This window comes from Hevea brasiliensis, chromosome 15, assembly GCF_030052815.1.
Source record: "Hevea brasiliensis isolate MT/VB/25A 57/8 chromosome 15, ASM3005281v1, whole genome shotgun sequence".
NCBI classification, from domain to species: domain Eukaryota; kingdom Viridiplantae; phylum Streptophyta; class Magnoliopsida; order Malpighiales; family Euphorbiaceae; genus Hevea; species Hevea brasiliensis.
This window is the reverse complement of record NC_079507.1, coordinates 71,200,837-71,218,318: the sequence shown is the minus strand read 5'-3', so window position 1 is coordinate 71,218,318 and position 17,482 is coordinate 71,200,837. Positions and strand designations below refer to the sequence as shown.

General features: G+C 33.1%; 3 protein-coding genes across 8 annotated transcripts; all 3 read left to right on the top strand.

Moving 5' to 3' along the window:
* Positions 1–291: 291 nt before the first annotated feature.
* On the top strand, positions 292–3,998 carry LOC110655567 (peroxisomal membrane protein PMP22). Its single transcript, XM_021811920.2, has 7 exons — positions 292–653; positions 800–898; positions 1,202–1,303; positions 1,421–1,496; positions 2,562–2,632; positions 2,763–2,848; positions 3,718–3,998. Exons 1-7 carry the CDS (start codon positions 582–584, stop codon positions 3,767–3,769), a joined length of 558 nt encoding a protein of 185 aa, XP_021667612.2. The 5' UTR covers positions 292–581; the 3' UTR covers positions 3,770–3,998.
* Positions 3,999–6,351: 2,353 nt separating this feature from the next.
* Positions 6,352–7,948, top strand: LOC110655568 (glycine-rich cell wall structural protein). The gene has a single exon (XM_021811921.2). The coding sequence runs from the start codon at positions 6,414–6,416 to the stop codon at positions 7,734–7,736; it is 1,323 nt and encodes a 440-aa protein (XP_021667613.2). The 5' UTR covers positions 6,352–6,413; the 3' UTR covers positions 7,737–7,948.
* A 2,631-nt stretch (positions 7,949–10,579) lies between these two features.
* LOC110655569 (protein NPGR2) lies at positions 10,580–17,106 on the top strand. Of its 6 annotated transcripts, XM_021811923.2 has the most exons (7): positions 10,580–10,927; positions 11,548–11,828; positions 13,215–13,467; positions 14,134–15,350; positions 15,799–15,952; positions 16,272–16,611; positions 16,872–17,106. In XM_021811923.2, the coding sequence occupies exons 2-6, from the start codon at positions 11,574–11,576 to the stop codon at positions 16,586–16,588; spliced, it is 2,196 nt and encodes a 731-aa protein (XP_021667615.2). In that variant the 5' UTR covers positions 10,580–10,927; positions 11,548–11,573; the 3' UTR covers positions 16,589–16,611; positions 16,872–17,106. The 6 variants fall into 6 exon arrangements, with proteins under 6 accessions (XP_021667615.2, XP_021667618.2, XP_021667614.2 ...); XM_021811926.2 differs by lacking the exon at positions 16,872–17,106 and having other exon boundaries at positions 11,551–11,828; positions 16,272–16,858; XM_021811922.2 differs by lacking the exon at positions 16,872–17,106 and having other exon boundaries at positions 16,272–16,858.
* Positions 17,107–17,482: the final 376 nt, after the last annotated feature.

Below are 17,482 nucleotides of genomic sequence, written 5' to 3'. Positions count from 1 at the left end.
AATAGGTTTTTTTTTCTACTTTAAAAAATGTATTTAAAAAAAGTTTTTTATTTAAAATTTTTGCATTTTGGCAAAAATGGCATTTTTTTATAAAAAAAGAAATATTTAATTTTTTTAAAAAAAATAAATATTTAATTATCAAAATATTTAATGCAATATCAATTAACAGACAAAGTTTAATATATTATATTAAAGCGAAGATATCAATTTTTATTAATTAATATTTTCTAAATGTCAAATTAAAAAAAATAAAATTATTTTTCAAGTAATTCAATGTGCAGGAGAGCAGAGCAGATGCTTGTTGAGCTTGCGATGAATGACAGAGGAATGCTAGTAAAAGCAAAATTCAAGTGTTTGGTGATGGTGTTTGGTCTCTCCCATGCCAATGCACTGCCTCTGCCTATCACCTAACCCCAACTTGTCATTATATTTTGCCCCTCCTGCAGACGCAACTACTCGGTCAATTCTCGCCCTTTACCTTTCTTTTCTCTCTCTTTGTTGCTCTATTTCCCGAAGGCCCAATTCGTATTGACTGTGGAGGGAGAAAGAGAGAGAGAGACAGAAAGAGAGTTAATCACATAATGTCTGACATAGTTAAAGAAGCATGGAGAAAATATCTGATTCAACTTCAAGCCCGGCCTCTTAGAACCAAGGTCTTTTGGCACTTCTTGATCACCGTCCTTTTCTTTTTATTCTCTTATTGATTCTCCCCCTCCTGCCTTTATTTGTTGTTTAGTGCAGGTTTCTGTTAAAGTATTGTTTGTTTGTTTGTTTGATTGGTATTTTGTGGGTGTATCAGGCAATAACTGCTGGGGTGTTAGCAGGATGCAGCGATGCGATTGCCCAAAAGATTTCTGGGATCAAAAGGCTTCAGTTGAGAAGATTGCTTCTTATCATGGTACGTTGACTTGGTCTATTATTAGCTTCAATTCAAGTTTTTTTTTAGATTTATTGCTCGGGTTGGATCTGATTCTTATAAGATGAATAAAAATGGGAATGGAATTTTGTGGCCTAGTATTAATGCTAATGGAATCGTATAGTCATCTTCACTTAGTGGAAAGTCTTGATACCAAAGGTTAATTTCTCAGTAACCAAGCAGAAACTATTATGTACAATAAAAAAATGAAGTTATGATTTTCTTTATAGTGTTGCGACTTGCGAGTATGATTATGTGTATATAAACAAATGGCTTTTGCTCCAGCTTTATGGCTTTGCATACGGAGGACCTTTTGGGCACTTCCTTCACAAATTGATGGATATTATTTTCAAGGGGAAGAAAGACAACAAAACTGTAGCAAAGAAGGTAGCCCTTTTGTTTAGATTTAATTCTTTCATTACCTGGCTTATAATTTTCATGTCTAACTTTGTGGCTGATGAGATTAGAAATTTATGATTGAAAGTTTTTCTGGCATTTTATTAGGTGTTGTTGGAACAATTAACTTCTTCTCCTTGGAACAACATGGTTTTCATGATGTACTATGGCTTGGTGGTTGAAGGTACGTACATATATTAAGCAATCTTGACATTGTGTGTTTGATACATTGTGGCCATTTAATGTACAATGTGATAGTGGTCTCCCCATCTTTAGTAGCTTTATTATTCTCGTAGTTGATGTAGATTTCTAGTATCAAAAGATATACAACTTTTGAATATTAATGTGTAATTAGTCTCAAACAAAACTAAATGGCGAAAATGATCCATATAGTTTGGGATTAAGGCTTAATTGTTCTTTTCTTTTTGTTACTGTTGTTGATATAGATTTCACAATTATTTTCCAATTTTTGGTTATCAAAGAATCATTTATTTAAAGCCCATGGTTTGTAGAATCAACAGCATCATTTATTGTTCAGCATTTTTATGTAGTAGAGCAACTAAACTTTACCAAATTCAAATCTCTCTTGTACTGCTAAATAAGATCAGCAACGTAAATAAGATGTAGTAATGCCCAATCAATCACTGAATCACAAGTTTCGTAAGCAATAAGGTTGATATATTTCTAACTTAAGCTCAACCATCTCTAGTAATTTTTTTTCCTGATTGCCACCTTTTAAGTCTGCTTGTTAACATGAGATATTTTTGTCCAATTGTTTTAATTGTGAATTGCCACAACCTAAGTCAAAATGGTGAAATGCATGAGGGAGGCTCTTTCTAATACAGATTCACCTCTTTGAATGAGTAGTTATTTTTTGTGTGAGAGAAGCACCCAAAGAGTTGCTAGGCCATCTAAAAGGCATGTTTGTATCACTTAATTGCTTTGTGTCTGCCTGATCAGGACAATTGGAATATTATCTGATTTTTGTTTATGCCAGACAAGTTATAAATATCCCTTTATGTCACAGTCACTGAACAGAAAGTAAGATCTATTATATTACATGCTATGTTATCATTACATCTTTGTGTTATCTAGAATCATCAAAATGCTTGGCTGATTTTCGTATTTGCTGACAAATGACTGTGCAATCAAATGTTGAGGAAAAAACCGATGATGTTAAAGGAAGGAAAAAGAGAATATTTTCATTATGCAGTCTGCTATATCCAAAAACTTTTGATTGTTTCTGCAGGAAGACCATGGGGTTTAGTCAAGAGTAAGGTTCGTAAGGACTACCCTTCTGTTCAATTGACAGCCTGGAAGGTGCAGAAATATGAACCATTTTCTTCTTATTATTAATTTTTTCTATTTTGCCTGGTTTAAATGACAAAATGCAACATTAAGCTGTTGTCTGAATTGGCAACTCTAAAATTAGGATGCTTATTACTTGCAGTTCTGGCCTATAGTCAGTTGGGTGAATCACCAGTATATGCCATTGCAGTTTCGTGTTCTATTTCAAAGCTTTGTTGCTTCATGCTGGTGCGGTTTCATTCTTTCACCTTGTCTATATTTCTTTTCTAAATTGTTTTAATTCCTTGAATAACTCCATCTTAGTCATCTTCCCTTTTATGCATGGATGGATGAATATGATAATTAAGTTAATATGTTTTCTACTGGAAATGTAAAATTTCAAACTCTACACTTTGGCTAGTGTACATTGATAATGTTATAATGAAGGTGCACAAGTGAGTGCTTCCCAAGTATTATGCAATGGAACACTCAAAGCACTTCGAAAATTATTGGGGAAGGGGAGAAAACATTGAGGTAGTCACTCAAAACTACCATGAGTCCATAAAACCCCTGGTCACTTTATGAATTTTTATTGTTATTTCAGATATCTTTCATATGTGAACTAAAAAAATTGAACAATTAGTTCACTCAATGGGGTACATGCACATGCACGTGTATTGTCTTTTGAAGAAATCGTCCATTTCATCTCTTAATTGTGAAATGATTGTAATGAAGCTCTTTCTTTAGCTTTTGAATCTGGATGATGTTTATACTAATTAAAATAGTTAGGATTGAAGCTAACATTGCTTTACAAGCTTCAAATAAAATGAGCAAAATCACATTCAATTCACATATTTGTTGCAAAATATATTGCAAATTTTTGCAAGTCTGCTTTGTATTAAGACTACATTTTGAGTTTAGGGATTTGCAAAATTATTAAGACTATATAACTTGTCAGTTAACTGAATAGCTTCACTAATGGAGTAGCATGAGAATTTGCCTTTTCTTTATTGAGGGAATCAAAAGATAATAGATTATTAATATAATGACTGTTTGGTATAATTTATGTATGGATCCTGTAGTACTAATACACTCTTGGCTCTTTGCACTGACTTCAGGGCAATTTTTCTGAATCTGAAAGCAAGGACAGCCATAACTAAGCAGGCATAGAATGGAGTTTACTTTCTGCAATTTTAGCACGCTACATATTTTGTTAGAACTTAAAATGACAGATTGAATTATTCCTGGAATTTGGTAGCTGTGTTGGTATCATGAGACACAGACTTGAGTAGCAGATGTTAGTTTAATCTCGTGATTTATGTACCAAAGGCAATCACAGATTATTAGTTCCAATTAACAAAGCATTATAAATAAAAACTATATATTTTTAATAGACAAATTTTATGTATATTTTTCTTATGAAATTTATCTATTGCTACATTTTTTTAATTACTTGGATTCACGAGATACATTAAAAAAAAAAAAAAAGTTTTATGGTAAATTCATTTATCGTTGGAACAAGCTCAAGCGTACAGATGACTTGCGGCCTGACCCAACTAGCCGGAGAGATTTATAGCCAGCCCAGCCTACTTAGAGCAAAATCTCTCTCTTTTTTTTTTTGGTTTTTTAAGGAAAATTTATTATTTGGTACTTAGATTTTAATTAATATTATAATTTAGTCTTTATATTTTAAAAATTAAATAATTTAATTTTAACTTATACTTTCATCAAAATTAAAATTTTTTTTTATGATATTATTATTATTTTAAGTAAAAATATATATATATATTCTTTATTTAATTAAGAAAAATATACTATTTAATTCTTGAAATTTAAACGATATTATAATTTGATCCTTATATTATAAAAATTAAATAATTTATTTCCTCATTTGTGTTTGCTTTTAATTAAAAATAATTATTATTAAATTAATTAATTCTTTTTTTTAATAAAAAGAATTTAAGAAAAATTTTAATAAAAATAAAATAAATAAAAAAAATTACATAGTTTTAATAAACCAACAACAAATTCTAATAATTTCATAATTATCAAATAATTAAGGTAAGAAATTAATGAAAATTAATCAACAACAAATTTGTCTCTTGAATTATCGTAACAAAGTTTCCAGCAATCAAATTCTTTCAACAATTATTGGAACCGTTTGTCAAAAATTTTCCTAAGTTTCTCCGAGAGAGAAAATTTGTCATGAATAAAATACTCCCCCACCACCACCGCGGGCCCCGGGACCCGCGCCCCCACCCCCTCTTCTCTCTCTATGGATTCCTTTCTAGTTTTATCTCTCTCCCATGCAAACCTTAATTTTATTAATTTTGTTCTTTTTTTTTTTTAATTTCATTCTTATTAAAATTTTTTCTTGATTTTTTTTTATAAAATAAAAAGAATTAATTAATTTTAATTAAAAGGAAACGTAGGTGAGAAAGTAAATCATTTAATTTTCAAAATGTAGAAACTAAATTATAAGCTAAATAGTAATTTTTTCTCAATTGAATAAAAATATATTTATCTTTTCACTTATACTAATGGTAATATTAGATAGAATGATCTTTAATTTTGATAGAAGTATAAGTTAGGAACTAAATCATTTAGTTTTCAAGATGTAGAGACTAAATAATAATATTAATCAAAATCTAGGGACTAAATAATAAATTTTCCTTTAAATAAAAGAAAATGGATATATGGTATAGATGGACACAGTTGGATCATAAGGTTGGCATACTGATGAGTTTCCAGACACCCCAATATGCTTTGATTAAATGGTCCTAACGTCATTAAAAACGGCAGCAAACTTCATTAATATTTATTTCATCCACCTAAACTTCATTGATGATGACTGTGAAGTCTGCAACTATATAATATAGCAGCGTCGGCGTAATTAAATTGTGGATCTATATATATAATTGAAAATTAAATTATATTTTATTGATTAATCTATAGATGACACAATAAATAAAATCTACCTAATAATTTGGGTAACTATACAAGTCATATTAATTGGGAGGCACCTAACACTTTTCAATAATAACAATGTTGGACTACAGCAAGATGTGGATCCAAAATGTTATATATCTATTTAATTTATATGTAATGAAATTGATAATGAAAAGAGACCAATGAAGGAATTGATATACGGTTGGGTACATATTTGATGAGAGCTGGATGCCATTGAAGGTGAAAGATTTTTTTTCCAACAAAAAAAAAAAAAAAAAGGTGAAAGATTTTCAGAGCTTGCAATTAAATACTTTATCTACCAAGCACATGCAATGGAACTGAGAGTTTTGTCAACCTACAGCCATTCTTTGTCTTTGCCTGAGTCTGAGTAGGATGGATTTCTGATCTGTTACGTGAAACTGAAAATATATGAATTAATTAGATGTTGAAATATAAATGAAGCCTAATTAGCAAGACAAGTATGGAAGGAAAACTTGGTTTTTGGGTGAGCCAACTGATGGAGAAAAGCGCCCAGTGAAAATGATGAACAATTAAAAATGTCAGGACTGTGCATCAACTGATAATAATAATAATAATAATAATAATAATAATAATAATAATAATAATATAATGGATTGGCTTTCTTTATGGTCCTCTTTTCGTGAAAATAAGCAAGTGGAAAATTTACAGCTATGCCAAGCACGTGATGGTAATTTATAAGATAGTTTTGTTTTATTTATTAAAATTGGAACTGTTAGCAGTTGAGAGGTAATTGAATGTGTATTCAAAATGGGCTATAAAGACTCTTTTCGCAATCAACTTCTCATATCAATGAGCTCACTCTCCAGCTGAAAATACTAACAAAATGGTGCGTGCCACGGGAATACTTGCTTTCTTATCTTTGCTTTGCCTTCATGCTTTTCTACTTACTGTCCTTGCTAGAGATGTGGCCACCGTAGAGAATGATGAGAAGTTTTTGGGTATTGGAAAGGGTGGTGGCTTTGGTGGCGGAGGAGGTGCAGGTGGAGGAGGTGGTTTTGGAGGTGGAGCCGGTGGAGGTGGTGGTTTTGGAGGCGGAGCCGGTGGAGGTGGTGGTTTTGGAGGCGGAGCTGGTGGGGGTGGTGGCTTTGGTGGCGGAGCTGGTGGGGGTGGTGGCTTTGGTGGCGGAGCTGGTGGGGGTGGTGGCTTTGGTGGTGGCGTAGGGTATGGAGGTGGAGCAGGTGGAGGTGCAGGTGGAGGTATTGGAGGTGGTGTAGGCAATGGTGGTGGCATAGGAAAAGGTGGAGGCTTAGGTGGTGGAGTTGGAAAGGGTGGTGGCATTGGAGGTGGGATAGGAAAGGGAGGTGGATTAGGTGGTGGGATAGGAAAAGGTGGTGGTCTTGGTGGTGGAATAGGTAAGGGTGGTGGAATTGGAAAGGGAGGTGGATTAGGTGGCCGCCACGGTGGTGGGATAGGAAAGGGAGGAGGATTAGGTGGTGGCAACGGTGGTGGCATAGGAAAGGGTGGCGGAATAGGTGGAGGCCATGGTGGTGGAATAGGAAAGGGTGGCGGATTAGGTGGAGGTCATGGTGGTGGGATAGGAAAGGGTGGAGGGGGAGGCATTGGTGGTGGAGGAATAGGTAAGGGTGGTGGATTAGGTGGCGGCCACGGTGGTGGGATAGGAAAGGGTGGAGGCGGAGGCATTGGTGGTGGAATAGGTAAGGGTGGTGGCTTAGGTGGTGGGATAGGAAAGGGTGGAGGCGGAGGCATTGGTGGTGGAATTGGCAAAGGTGGAGGACTAGGCGGTGGCATTGGAAAAGGTGGAGGACTAGGTGGTGGAATTGGTAAGGGTGGTGGTCTTGGGGGAGGGATAGGAAAAGGTGGTGGAGTTGGTGGAGGAGCAAGTGGAGGGTTTGGTAAAGGTGGCGGCATTGGAGGAGGAGGGATTGGAAATGGTGGTGGATTAGGAGGAGGTGGTGGTGGTGCCGGTGGAGGTTTTGGTAAAGGTGGTGGTTTTGGAGGAGGTATTGGAAAAGGTGGGGGCATTGGCGGCGGTGGTGGCTTTGGAAAAGGTGGGGGAGTTGGAGGAGGCATAGGAGGTGGTTCTGGAGGTGGGTTTGGTGGAGGAGTAGGTGGCGGTGCTGGAGGTGGATTTGGTGGGGGTGGTGGTTTCGGAGGTGGAGGGGGCGGTGGAATTGGACACCATTAAACGTGAGCATTGCATGCATGCAATGACATATATAATATTCAGGAATATTATATATAAATGATGATTATATATATATAGTTTCTCTTTGCACCTAATGATTTTTGTATTAAACTTGTTATAATTGTAGAACCTATGGTTAAATTTCGTTCCTGATGAGGGTGGAATAAATCAAAGTTTACAGATAATAAGAATCCAGAAATTCTGTGGAGAAAGACCTTTATGTTTGATCTATTGCTATGGCAATGGCTGTACCCTATAGTGAACTACAACATTGCATTTACTGCCATACAAACCCAAAACTCAACAATTTGAAGCAAATGCGTAGCTCACCACATTCAGTTTCTTTTGTTTTTCTTTACGAAATATGATAGGAATGGCAATGGGAATGGGAATGGGACAAGTACCAATGAATGAGTTATAGAGCTATTCAACAGAAAAAAATAATACACTAGAGAAAAAAAAAAAAGGATGAGTTTAAATTTAATTACTGTAAGGAGTGAAATTGTGCTTAGTTGAAAGTTTTAAAAAGAGAATAATAATTATAATAACATTTTGAGAATGAAATGTTAATTATAATAATATTTTGAAATAAATGTTATTGTTAATTTTAATTAAAAATTATTAAATAAAATATTAAAAAATTTAAAAGAAAGTCAAAAGCTATTTAACGTCTAATTTTATTTTTTATTAATTATTTTATTTTATATTTTTAAATAAAATGTAAATATTATTTTAATAAATATTATTATAATAATTAATATTTTAGACTATAATACGTTTATTATAAAAAATTATTTTTTAATTTAAATTAAATTAAATTTTAAAATAATTATATTAATTAATTATAGCATTATTATTAATTTTCCTCAATTATTAATTCTATAAAATAATTAATATTTATTTTATAACATATTGATTAAATCAATAATCAACTCAATTTAAATCTTAACTGTTAAATCCTTTATTTTTATCAGTTCGATAACTGAATTAATTTTAAAAACTCGATTTATCTTAATTAATGTGTATATTTAATCAATATTAATTTTATCTATTATAAATTTAATTTAACTATAAATTAAAAAATAATTTTTTATAATAAAATATTATAATTTAAAATATTAATTATTACAATAGTATTTATTAAAATAATATTTAAATTTTATCTAAAAATATAAAATAAAATAATTAATAAAAAAATAAAGTTAAACGTTAATATAAATAGCATTTAATTTTTTTTAATTTTTAATTATTTATTTAATAATTTTTAACTAAAATTAATTACCCACTATTATAAATAGCATCAACCTTTTAAACGTTGTTATAATTAGCATACCATACTCAAAATTTTTAAACTCAAAACAATTTTACTGTTTTTAATAATTAAGTTCAAATTAATGGCCTGTGGAGCAAGGAGAAAGCTCATATGTCTTCTTCAGCTTACATGTCTTCTTCGCTATTACTTCCTCTAAAAGTCCTGGCTATAAGAAAGGGTAACTGTGTGCTCTCAAAATAACAAAGCTCGAGTCTTTGGATGTTTCTCTGACGATTTAATTAATCCGGACTTGCCCAAGCATCGTATCATATTATCAAGAAACCAGGAAGGGAATAAAGGGATCTCACCATCCATCGCATTAATAATCACGTGCTGCCGCTGGAAAAATTAAATACAGCATAGAAACTGAGAAAAGCAATTGTTTTATTTAAGTATATTTTCTTAAAATTTTTTTATAATTAATATTTAAATTTTTATTTCTTAAAAATTTTATTATAATTTATTATATGCTTCTATTTTTTATATTCTCAAAATTTTTTATTAATTTAATTATTTATTAAAAATTTAAAAAAGTAATTTAATGAAAATTAAAAATATTAATAATATCTATCAACTTTAGTTTAGTGATACAGATTTTTTTTTTTTAAATTATGAAATACCGAGTTTCAATTTAAGTTAATGGTATTTAAAAAAATTAATTATAATAAAATTTAAGAATGTAAGTATTTTTAAAATTAAAATTTAAATATAATTAACAATTTACTTTAAAAGATATTAATATATTTTTTAGTAATAATAAAAATTAAAAATAAATAAAAAAATAAAAATATATAAATTACCCTCAAATATTTTTAATAATCAATTCAACTAAGCCATCACATGTCAATTTTGACCTATTAAACTTTTGAGTTAACCAAGCCATCACATGTTGCTTCTCGTTCGGCGTCGGGTTTCGCGGGCTAACGTAACTGGCACTGGAACGACCGGGGCTCAGACACTTGTTGGCTGCAATGATATGACTTTTGGTTTTGCGAATACCCTTGTCTAAAATTCCTTCTTACATGTTCTACTTCACCGACTGCATAGGTTCTAAATTTTATGGATAATGAAAGCAGCTGAATATAGTTTAAAAGAAGGTCATTTCACCGTTTGCTTTCAGCTGTGGGACATAAGCAATTGTTTGAGTTCCATTTCTTTTCATAGTCACTAAAGTTGAGAATTTGTGGATATAAAAAACAAGGATGTGGTTTCTGCATTATGAGCTAAGAATGTGGTTTTTCAAAAAACAAGAATAATAATAATTTGTGGGTTTGAATGGAATGAGTGTTGAGAGAAACGGAAACGAAAATGGAGCAGCTGAGCTTTGGCGAAGAGATATATTAAAAATTAGATTTTAAAATTAGTAAATTAATATTTTATTTATTTCAAGGAAGGACATTTATAAATTTACTTTTTAAGGTATAAAAATTTAAATATTAATTATGGGGTTGGGAGTTGCAGTGTTAGATTTCAAACTGGGTCCCACACATCCCTTCTTCCAACAAGCTACTGATCTACTGCTGTTTTTAAAAGAATCAAGTGTTCAAATTATATTATATTAATCAGCAATTCTCTTCTCAAATCTTCCCTCCGTTCACACCTTTGACACAGAAGAGTATCAAAGGCTTGATTTTTCATAAATTGATTGATGCATCCTCGGCCATCCGTCCTTTTTAGTTCTGTTTGAAACTTCAACAACTACTGCGCTAACATGATTAGAAAAAGGAAAAAGGAAAAGTAAAAGAGGGGGTCAGTAAACAAATAGCGAAGGGAAAGACAACTATTTTTTCGAGCTTTGGATTCTTGGTTGAATTGTGGAGATGCACTGTGATGGTTTTGATGTGTTGTGGGCTCAGTCAATGCTTTTTTGCCATGGAAGGTAGTTCTTTTGGAGGTTTTTTTGATCCCAGCTGTTACTTTTGTCTATGCTGTAATGGACCTGTTTCGCTTTCAACTATAGTCGCCAATCATGATCTTTTGTTCATTTGTGGCTTATATTGTGCTCAAACTGTATGGGTTTAGCTGGATTTTTTCTGGTTTTTGAAGTTACCCTTTTCTTTTACCTTTCTAGCTCTCTTTCCTTGGGCGAGTAGGGTGTTTATGGTCTGATTGGTTGATCATGGTGCATTTATGAAATTAATTGAAAGATATCGGTTTGATTTTCGTTTCAAGAAAAAATTTGGATGATTGAGTTCTCAGTTTGTGATTTTGAAGAGTTGCAGTGTGTTACATTCTAGCAATTTTTTTTTTAAAAAAAAAAAAAGGAATACATTTTCGGTTTATTTTCTCAAACTTCATTCTTGGTTGATTAGGAAGTCAATTTCGTTTCTTTGGTAGGAAAAAGTATTAAACTTTACTCTTACAAATACTTAGGCGCTTACGTTTTATTCCTCATCCAAGAACGGTGGAAGTAATATTTGCATGAACGTTATGTTGTTTATGTTTCTGAAATCTGAATCACTTCTAATTTTGCATATCTTGCCATCGATGTTATATTAGAAGAAAATCAAGTGTAATGAAACGCTATGAGACTTAAAAATTGGATGAAAAAGTGGGGAGTTGGCATTAGTGGGAGATTGTCGAAGATGATGAAGTGTATTCGTTCAGGGGAGCAGTTAAGAGTAGATGACATGATTGCTTCATCGGAGTCCTTGGCAACTAGGGACCATTCAGCGAGCGGTTATTCCTCTCGAGCTGGTGAGATAGATACAAAGATTGATAATAGCAACATTGAGGAAGCAGAGTCATCTCTTCGGGAGAGTGGTTATCTCAACTATGAGGTCAATACTTTTTTCTTCTCCCATTACCACCGAGTTAAAGCTCATTGCTTTAAATCTTTTGTTTTTCTATTCCATGTTGATTGTTATGAGTAAATGTTAACCATGTGAAAGAATTATGGCTTCTGTATCATATGTGAACAGACACAATTTAATGGCAACTTTTGTGGTGATGGCTTGGCTGCCACTTGAATGATTGTATCATTGAAGATGCTAGCATTAATGAATTATATTGTTTTCTTCCTTGAGAGTGGACTTTGTGATGGAAATGCAGTAATTGGAACGAAGTTTTGACAAAATTCCTTCTCTGTCTCAGTTATTTAGCAATAATATACTTGTCAGTTCTAGACAATTGAAAAGCCTTGATGAATTATCATGTTGCAAAACCGGCTTATTTTTCATTACCATTTTGAGAGTAGCAGCTTCTGCTAATAAATTAGTTTAAACAGGGAATTATACCCTCTTAATTAATTGGCATATATATGTTTGTGAAGAACAACTCTCTAATAATTGCCTACAATTTGGTAATGCTGAGATACTTAATGCCAAATCATTACCATCAAAATGTCACAGGCAAGTTGTTATTGTTGGTAATTATTCACACTTTTATCTTAAAAGGTTTGCTTTGAGTATTGTACTAAATATTTTTATTTTAATATTTTACATACGCAAGGAAGAAATTTGTAAAAACAGGGAGAGTGAATATAATATGTCCTTTCTGGTTGGGGTTTAAGGATAATATTTCTTTTTGGTGCTTTCTCATGTGTTTTTTTCAATGGATCATCTAAATGATGGAAATGGTGATAGCATACTTACTGTAAAGTTGATAGCCGTGATGCAAATACTGTTGGGTAATTCCTTTCAAGGGATCATCTAAATGATGAAAAGGGTGATAGCATACTTACTGTAAAGTTGATAGCAACGGTACTGTTGGTTAAGTTTCATGGGATGGGATTCAATTTTGTTTTCACTTGGTTGTGTGAGAAATTTGGTTTTCCCATTTATTTCATAAAATCGTTGATACAGAAGTTTCCTCTTGCTGGAATATTTCTAACTCCAGCCCTAAAAATAGGGCTAATTCATGTGTCACACTTGTGATGTGTTTATTTTCTATACCTTTGGTTATTATTGTTACAGTTCTATTGTAAGATATTTCTACCTGACATGAAATCAAATGGTTTAATTAAGTTGTGTGAAATTTGGATCGCACTGTTAAAGTTTGTGGAGAAAGACTGATTTTAGTGTGGCCTTATAGAATTTCAAACCTCATTTCTATGTTATCCGTTTGTTCTGCTGTTATTATGCTGCAATAGGTGATTTAATTATCTTTATGTCATATATATACCTTCCAAACATGTCACTAAGTTAAATTGCCATTTTATTTTATAGGAGGCAAGAGCATTGTTGGGAAGGCTTGAGTATCAGAAAGGAAATATAGAAGCAGCACTTCATGTGTTTGAAGGAATCGACATTGCTGCTGTGACTTCCAAGATGAAAGTCTCCCTTTCTAGAAGGTGCGAACAAAACCGACGCCGTTCTCAAAGTGATGCTGCCCCGACCATGTCTATGCATGCTATTAGTTTACTCCTTGAAGCTATTTTTCTCAAAGCAAAATCACTGCAGGGTCTTGGAAGGTTTGGAGGTAGACTTGTCATCTTTTTCAGTTCCCATTGTTCATTACTTTATTAATTTTGGTGGGTGCAGTGGTATAAAATCTTGTTGCTTCCAATCATAAATGTGTAAATTTTAGTCTTGAGAGTCCCTGCTCTTGCAAATTACCCCTTGCAGGACCATCTGTAGGTGACAAGCTTCTCTTAAAATTCACATTGCCTGAATGCTTCAGGTTGTCTGTTGAAATCTAAACAATAAATAATAAGTTTCTTTAACAAAAGTAAACGAAATTGAATATACTTTTATGATTTTAGTGTAATGGAAATTTTAGTTAAAAATATGCAAGCATGAATCTCATCATTACTTTTACTTACTGGTTTAGCAGCTGATGCTTTTGTGCAGTGTATATCAACTTACCAAGTAAATATATGTTGGTTGATTTTGATAATATTTTAGGTTTTCTGTATGGAACTGTGGTTTATTTGTTCTCTAATATCTCTCTCTCTCTCTCTCTCTCTCATATATATATATATATATATATATATATATATATATATACACGTGTGTTCTGAGTCCCCACAACACTGTTACAAAAGAAAAAAAAGGGAAAATATGAGAAATTAAAGTTTTCTGTGGCAGCGTAGTTGGTATTACCACTATTTTGTAGCTAACATTTCTTCCTGACCTGTTTGTGCAGAAGCTGCTCTATCATGTAAAGTGATTTTGGATACTGTTGAATCTGCATTGCCAGAAGGCCTGCCTGCAAATTTTTCTAGTGATTGTAAACTACAAGAAATTCTGAACAAAGCTGTTGAATTGCTTCCAGAGCTGTGGATACTTGCTGGAGCTTTGCAGGAAGCTATCTTATCATACCGTCGGGCACTTCTCTATCATTGGAATCTTGAGACAGAGACCAAAGCAAAGATAGAAAAGGAATTTGCTACTTTTCTTTTGTATAGTGGTACTGAGGCAAGCCCTCCAAATCTCCGTTCGCAGATGGAAGGATCATTTGTGCCAAGAAACAATATAGAAGAGGCTGTTCTTCTCTTGTTGATTCTGTTAAGAAAATTTGCTTACAGAAGGATTGGATGGGACCCAACAATCATTGATCACCTTTCGTTTGCCCTGTCTGTTTCTGGGGAACTAAGGGCACTAGCCCATCAGATAGAAGAGTTGCTTCCAGGAGCACTGGAAAGAAGAGAAAGATATTGCACTTTAGCACTCTGTTACCATGGAGAGGGTGAGGAGATGGTGGCTTTGAATCTTTTGAGGAATTTACTTAATAACAGAGAGAATCCAGATTGCATACTGGAATTACTACTGGCTTCAAAGATTTGTGCAGAGAATATGATTAGTGTTGAAGAAGGGATGACATACACTTCCAAAGCACTTTCTGAATTGCATGGTATATGTGGCCAGATGGCAAGTGTTGCAAACTGCTTACTGGGTCTTTTATTGTCAATTCAGTCCAGATCAGCTCCTTCTGATTCTGAGCGGACTTCTAAGCAGTCTGAAGCACTTGAGGCACTCGAAACTGCTGGGAGAATAATGAGAGAAAGAGATCCGCATATCATTTTTCAGCTTAGTCTAGAAAATGCTGAGCAGAGGAAGTTGGATGTTGCACTTTATTATGCAAAACAGCTTTTGAATCTGGAGGCTGAATCTAGCGTTAGAAGTTATATCCTTTTGGCTCGAATATTGTCAGGTCAAAAAAGGTTTGTTGATGCAGAGACGGTAATCAATGCTGCTCTAGATCAGACTGGGAAGTGGGACCAAGTAGAACTGTTACGAACCAAAGCTAAACTCCAGATTGCACAGGGCCAGTTAAAGAATGCCATACAGACCTATACTCATCTTCTTGGTGTTGTCCAAGTTCAAACTAAAACCTTTCATGGTGGAAAGAAGCTTCTAAAGGTGTGTAGATAGATTGACATGCACATTAGCTTTGTTCTTGTAGCATTTTTAAAGGATTTGAGAAAAGGACAATTTAGATTTTGTCTGGTTGGGAGTTTTTCTTCTGTAAGAAGTGATCTATGGTATTTGATCTTGCAACTAGTTGTCAATGGTGCATATAAAAAAAAATATGGGAGTTCATTATTGATTCTAACAATAATCTTTTAGTGCATCTGGAAGTTATTTTTCTTGTGAGTTGGGGATGTATTGGGAATATATTTTAGTAACCACTAACCAAAGGGTTCATTCATTTGCTGAGGATTTTAACTCATGAAATGCTAATGCTTAGTATTTTAAATTCATCAAATTTAAGTTTCTTGGAATCAATTGTGATCACATATAATAGTTTTTTGTTTTCTTTTTAGATACAGTAATTATGTTCTTTTTTCATTTTCATTCCAATTCACAGAGTAGGGGAAACCATGACAGAAGATTGGAAATGGAAACATGGCATGATCTAGCTAATGTGTATACAAGTTTGTCTCAATGGCGGGATGCTGAGGTCTGTCTTACAAAATCCATGGCTATTAGTCCTTACTCTGCTTCAAGATGGCACACCACAGGTAAATAGATGGTTCACAGATGTTTCATCATGCCTTGTTTCTGTCTGTGCATGTGCACACACACACAGTCAAACACAGTTGCATGTGATTGTTTGATCAGATTGAAATTTAAATTTTAGCTATTGTTCCTTGAACTTGTTTGGAGACGTATCTTGCAGCATTTTTCCTTTTTAGCATGAAATGCCATAAATGTTATGAGTTATTGAGATAATTTGTTGTGATGAAAATAATAATAATAATAATAATAATAATAATAATAATAATTTTCTTCGTGATCCAATTATGTAACAATATTCAAAAACCTGCTGATTTTGTTTAGGTTTACTCTATGAAGCAAAGGGTTTGCACCAAGATGCTCTAAAATCATTCAGGGCAGCATTAGATGTTGACCCCAGTCATGTCCCAAGCTTGATATCTACTGCAAGTGTCCTCAGACTGCTAGGTAGCCAATCGATGCCCATTATCAGAAGCTTTCTTACCGACGCTCTTCAACTTGACAAAATGAACCATTCTGCATGGTACAATCTTGGGCTTCTTTACAAGGATGATGTCAGAGCATCAGCACTTGAAGCAGCCGAATGCTTCGAGGCTGCAGCTGTTCTAGAAGAATCTGCACCAGTTGAACCCTTCAGATGACATCAGATGTACATTTTGTCCCTGTAAGTTCACATCTAGTTGTAGATTGTTAATTTGAAAAGGTTATTCCATACGACTTAGGCATCTTCTTGTTGAAAGTTTTGCTGGACAATACTGGCAAAGTGGGAAAAAGAATAGATGGGAAAAAAAAGAGAGGTAGTGTTTTGAAATGGTTTTGCTTTCACTGAAAATCTAATCCCATTTGTTGTAATTTCTAACTTAATTAAGCTTATATTAGTAAAAGGATCCAATCTATATATATATGGATTATGTTTCTTTGCAGTTTACATGGAATGATTATACATTTCAAGGCTGACCTAAACAAATGATTGCTCTCAATCGAATCTTCCCAGCTCAGTATCACTGATATTATCTTGATCCGTTGGTTTATGTAGGTTTTCTTTCCATTCTTCTCAGGTCCTCCATTCAATTCTATTTTGATAAAATAATAATGTAAATGTGAATATTGACCAAAATTGTCGGATTTTAGTAATTTAATTTTTTTATATTTGTGGTCAGAGTTATGAAAAGGCTAGTATTATAAAATTTGGATTTTTTTAAAAAATTTTTGGAATATGCCTATCTCAAAGTAAAACTCTACATAAAATTTAAATATAAACTAGTACGATTTATATATTATTATTATTATAACAAATAATTTTAAGAATAATCAACAAACGTGAGAATATCTGACTAATAATATAACTATCACAATATATTTTCATTAAGTTTTCTGCTCTCATTGGAGATATATGGAGTGGAACGTACAATTCAGCAAATTGAAGGCTGTGGAAGGACTATTCCTTGCAACTTTAAGTGTAGCAGAATCACTACCCCATGAGAAGGGATTCTATCAGAAAAATCCAGTATCCAATGAAGTTGCAGATTTTTAGC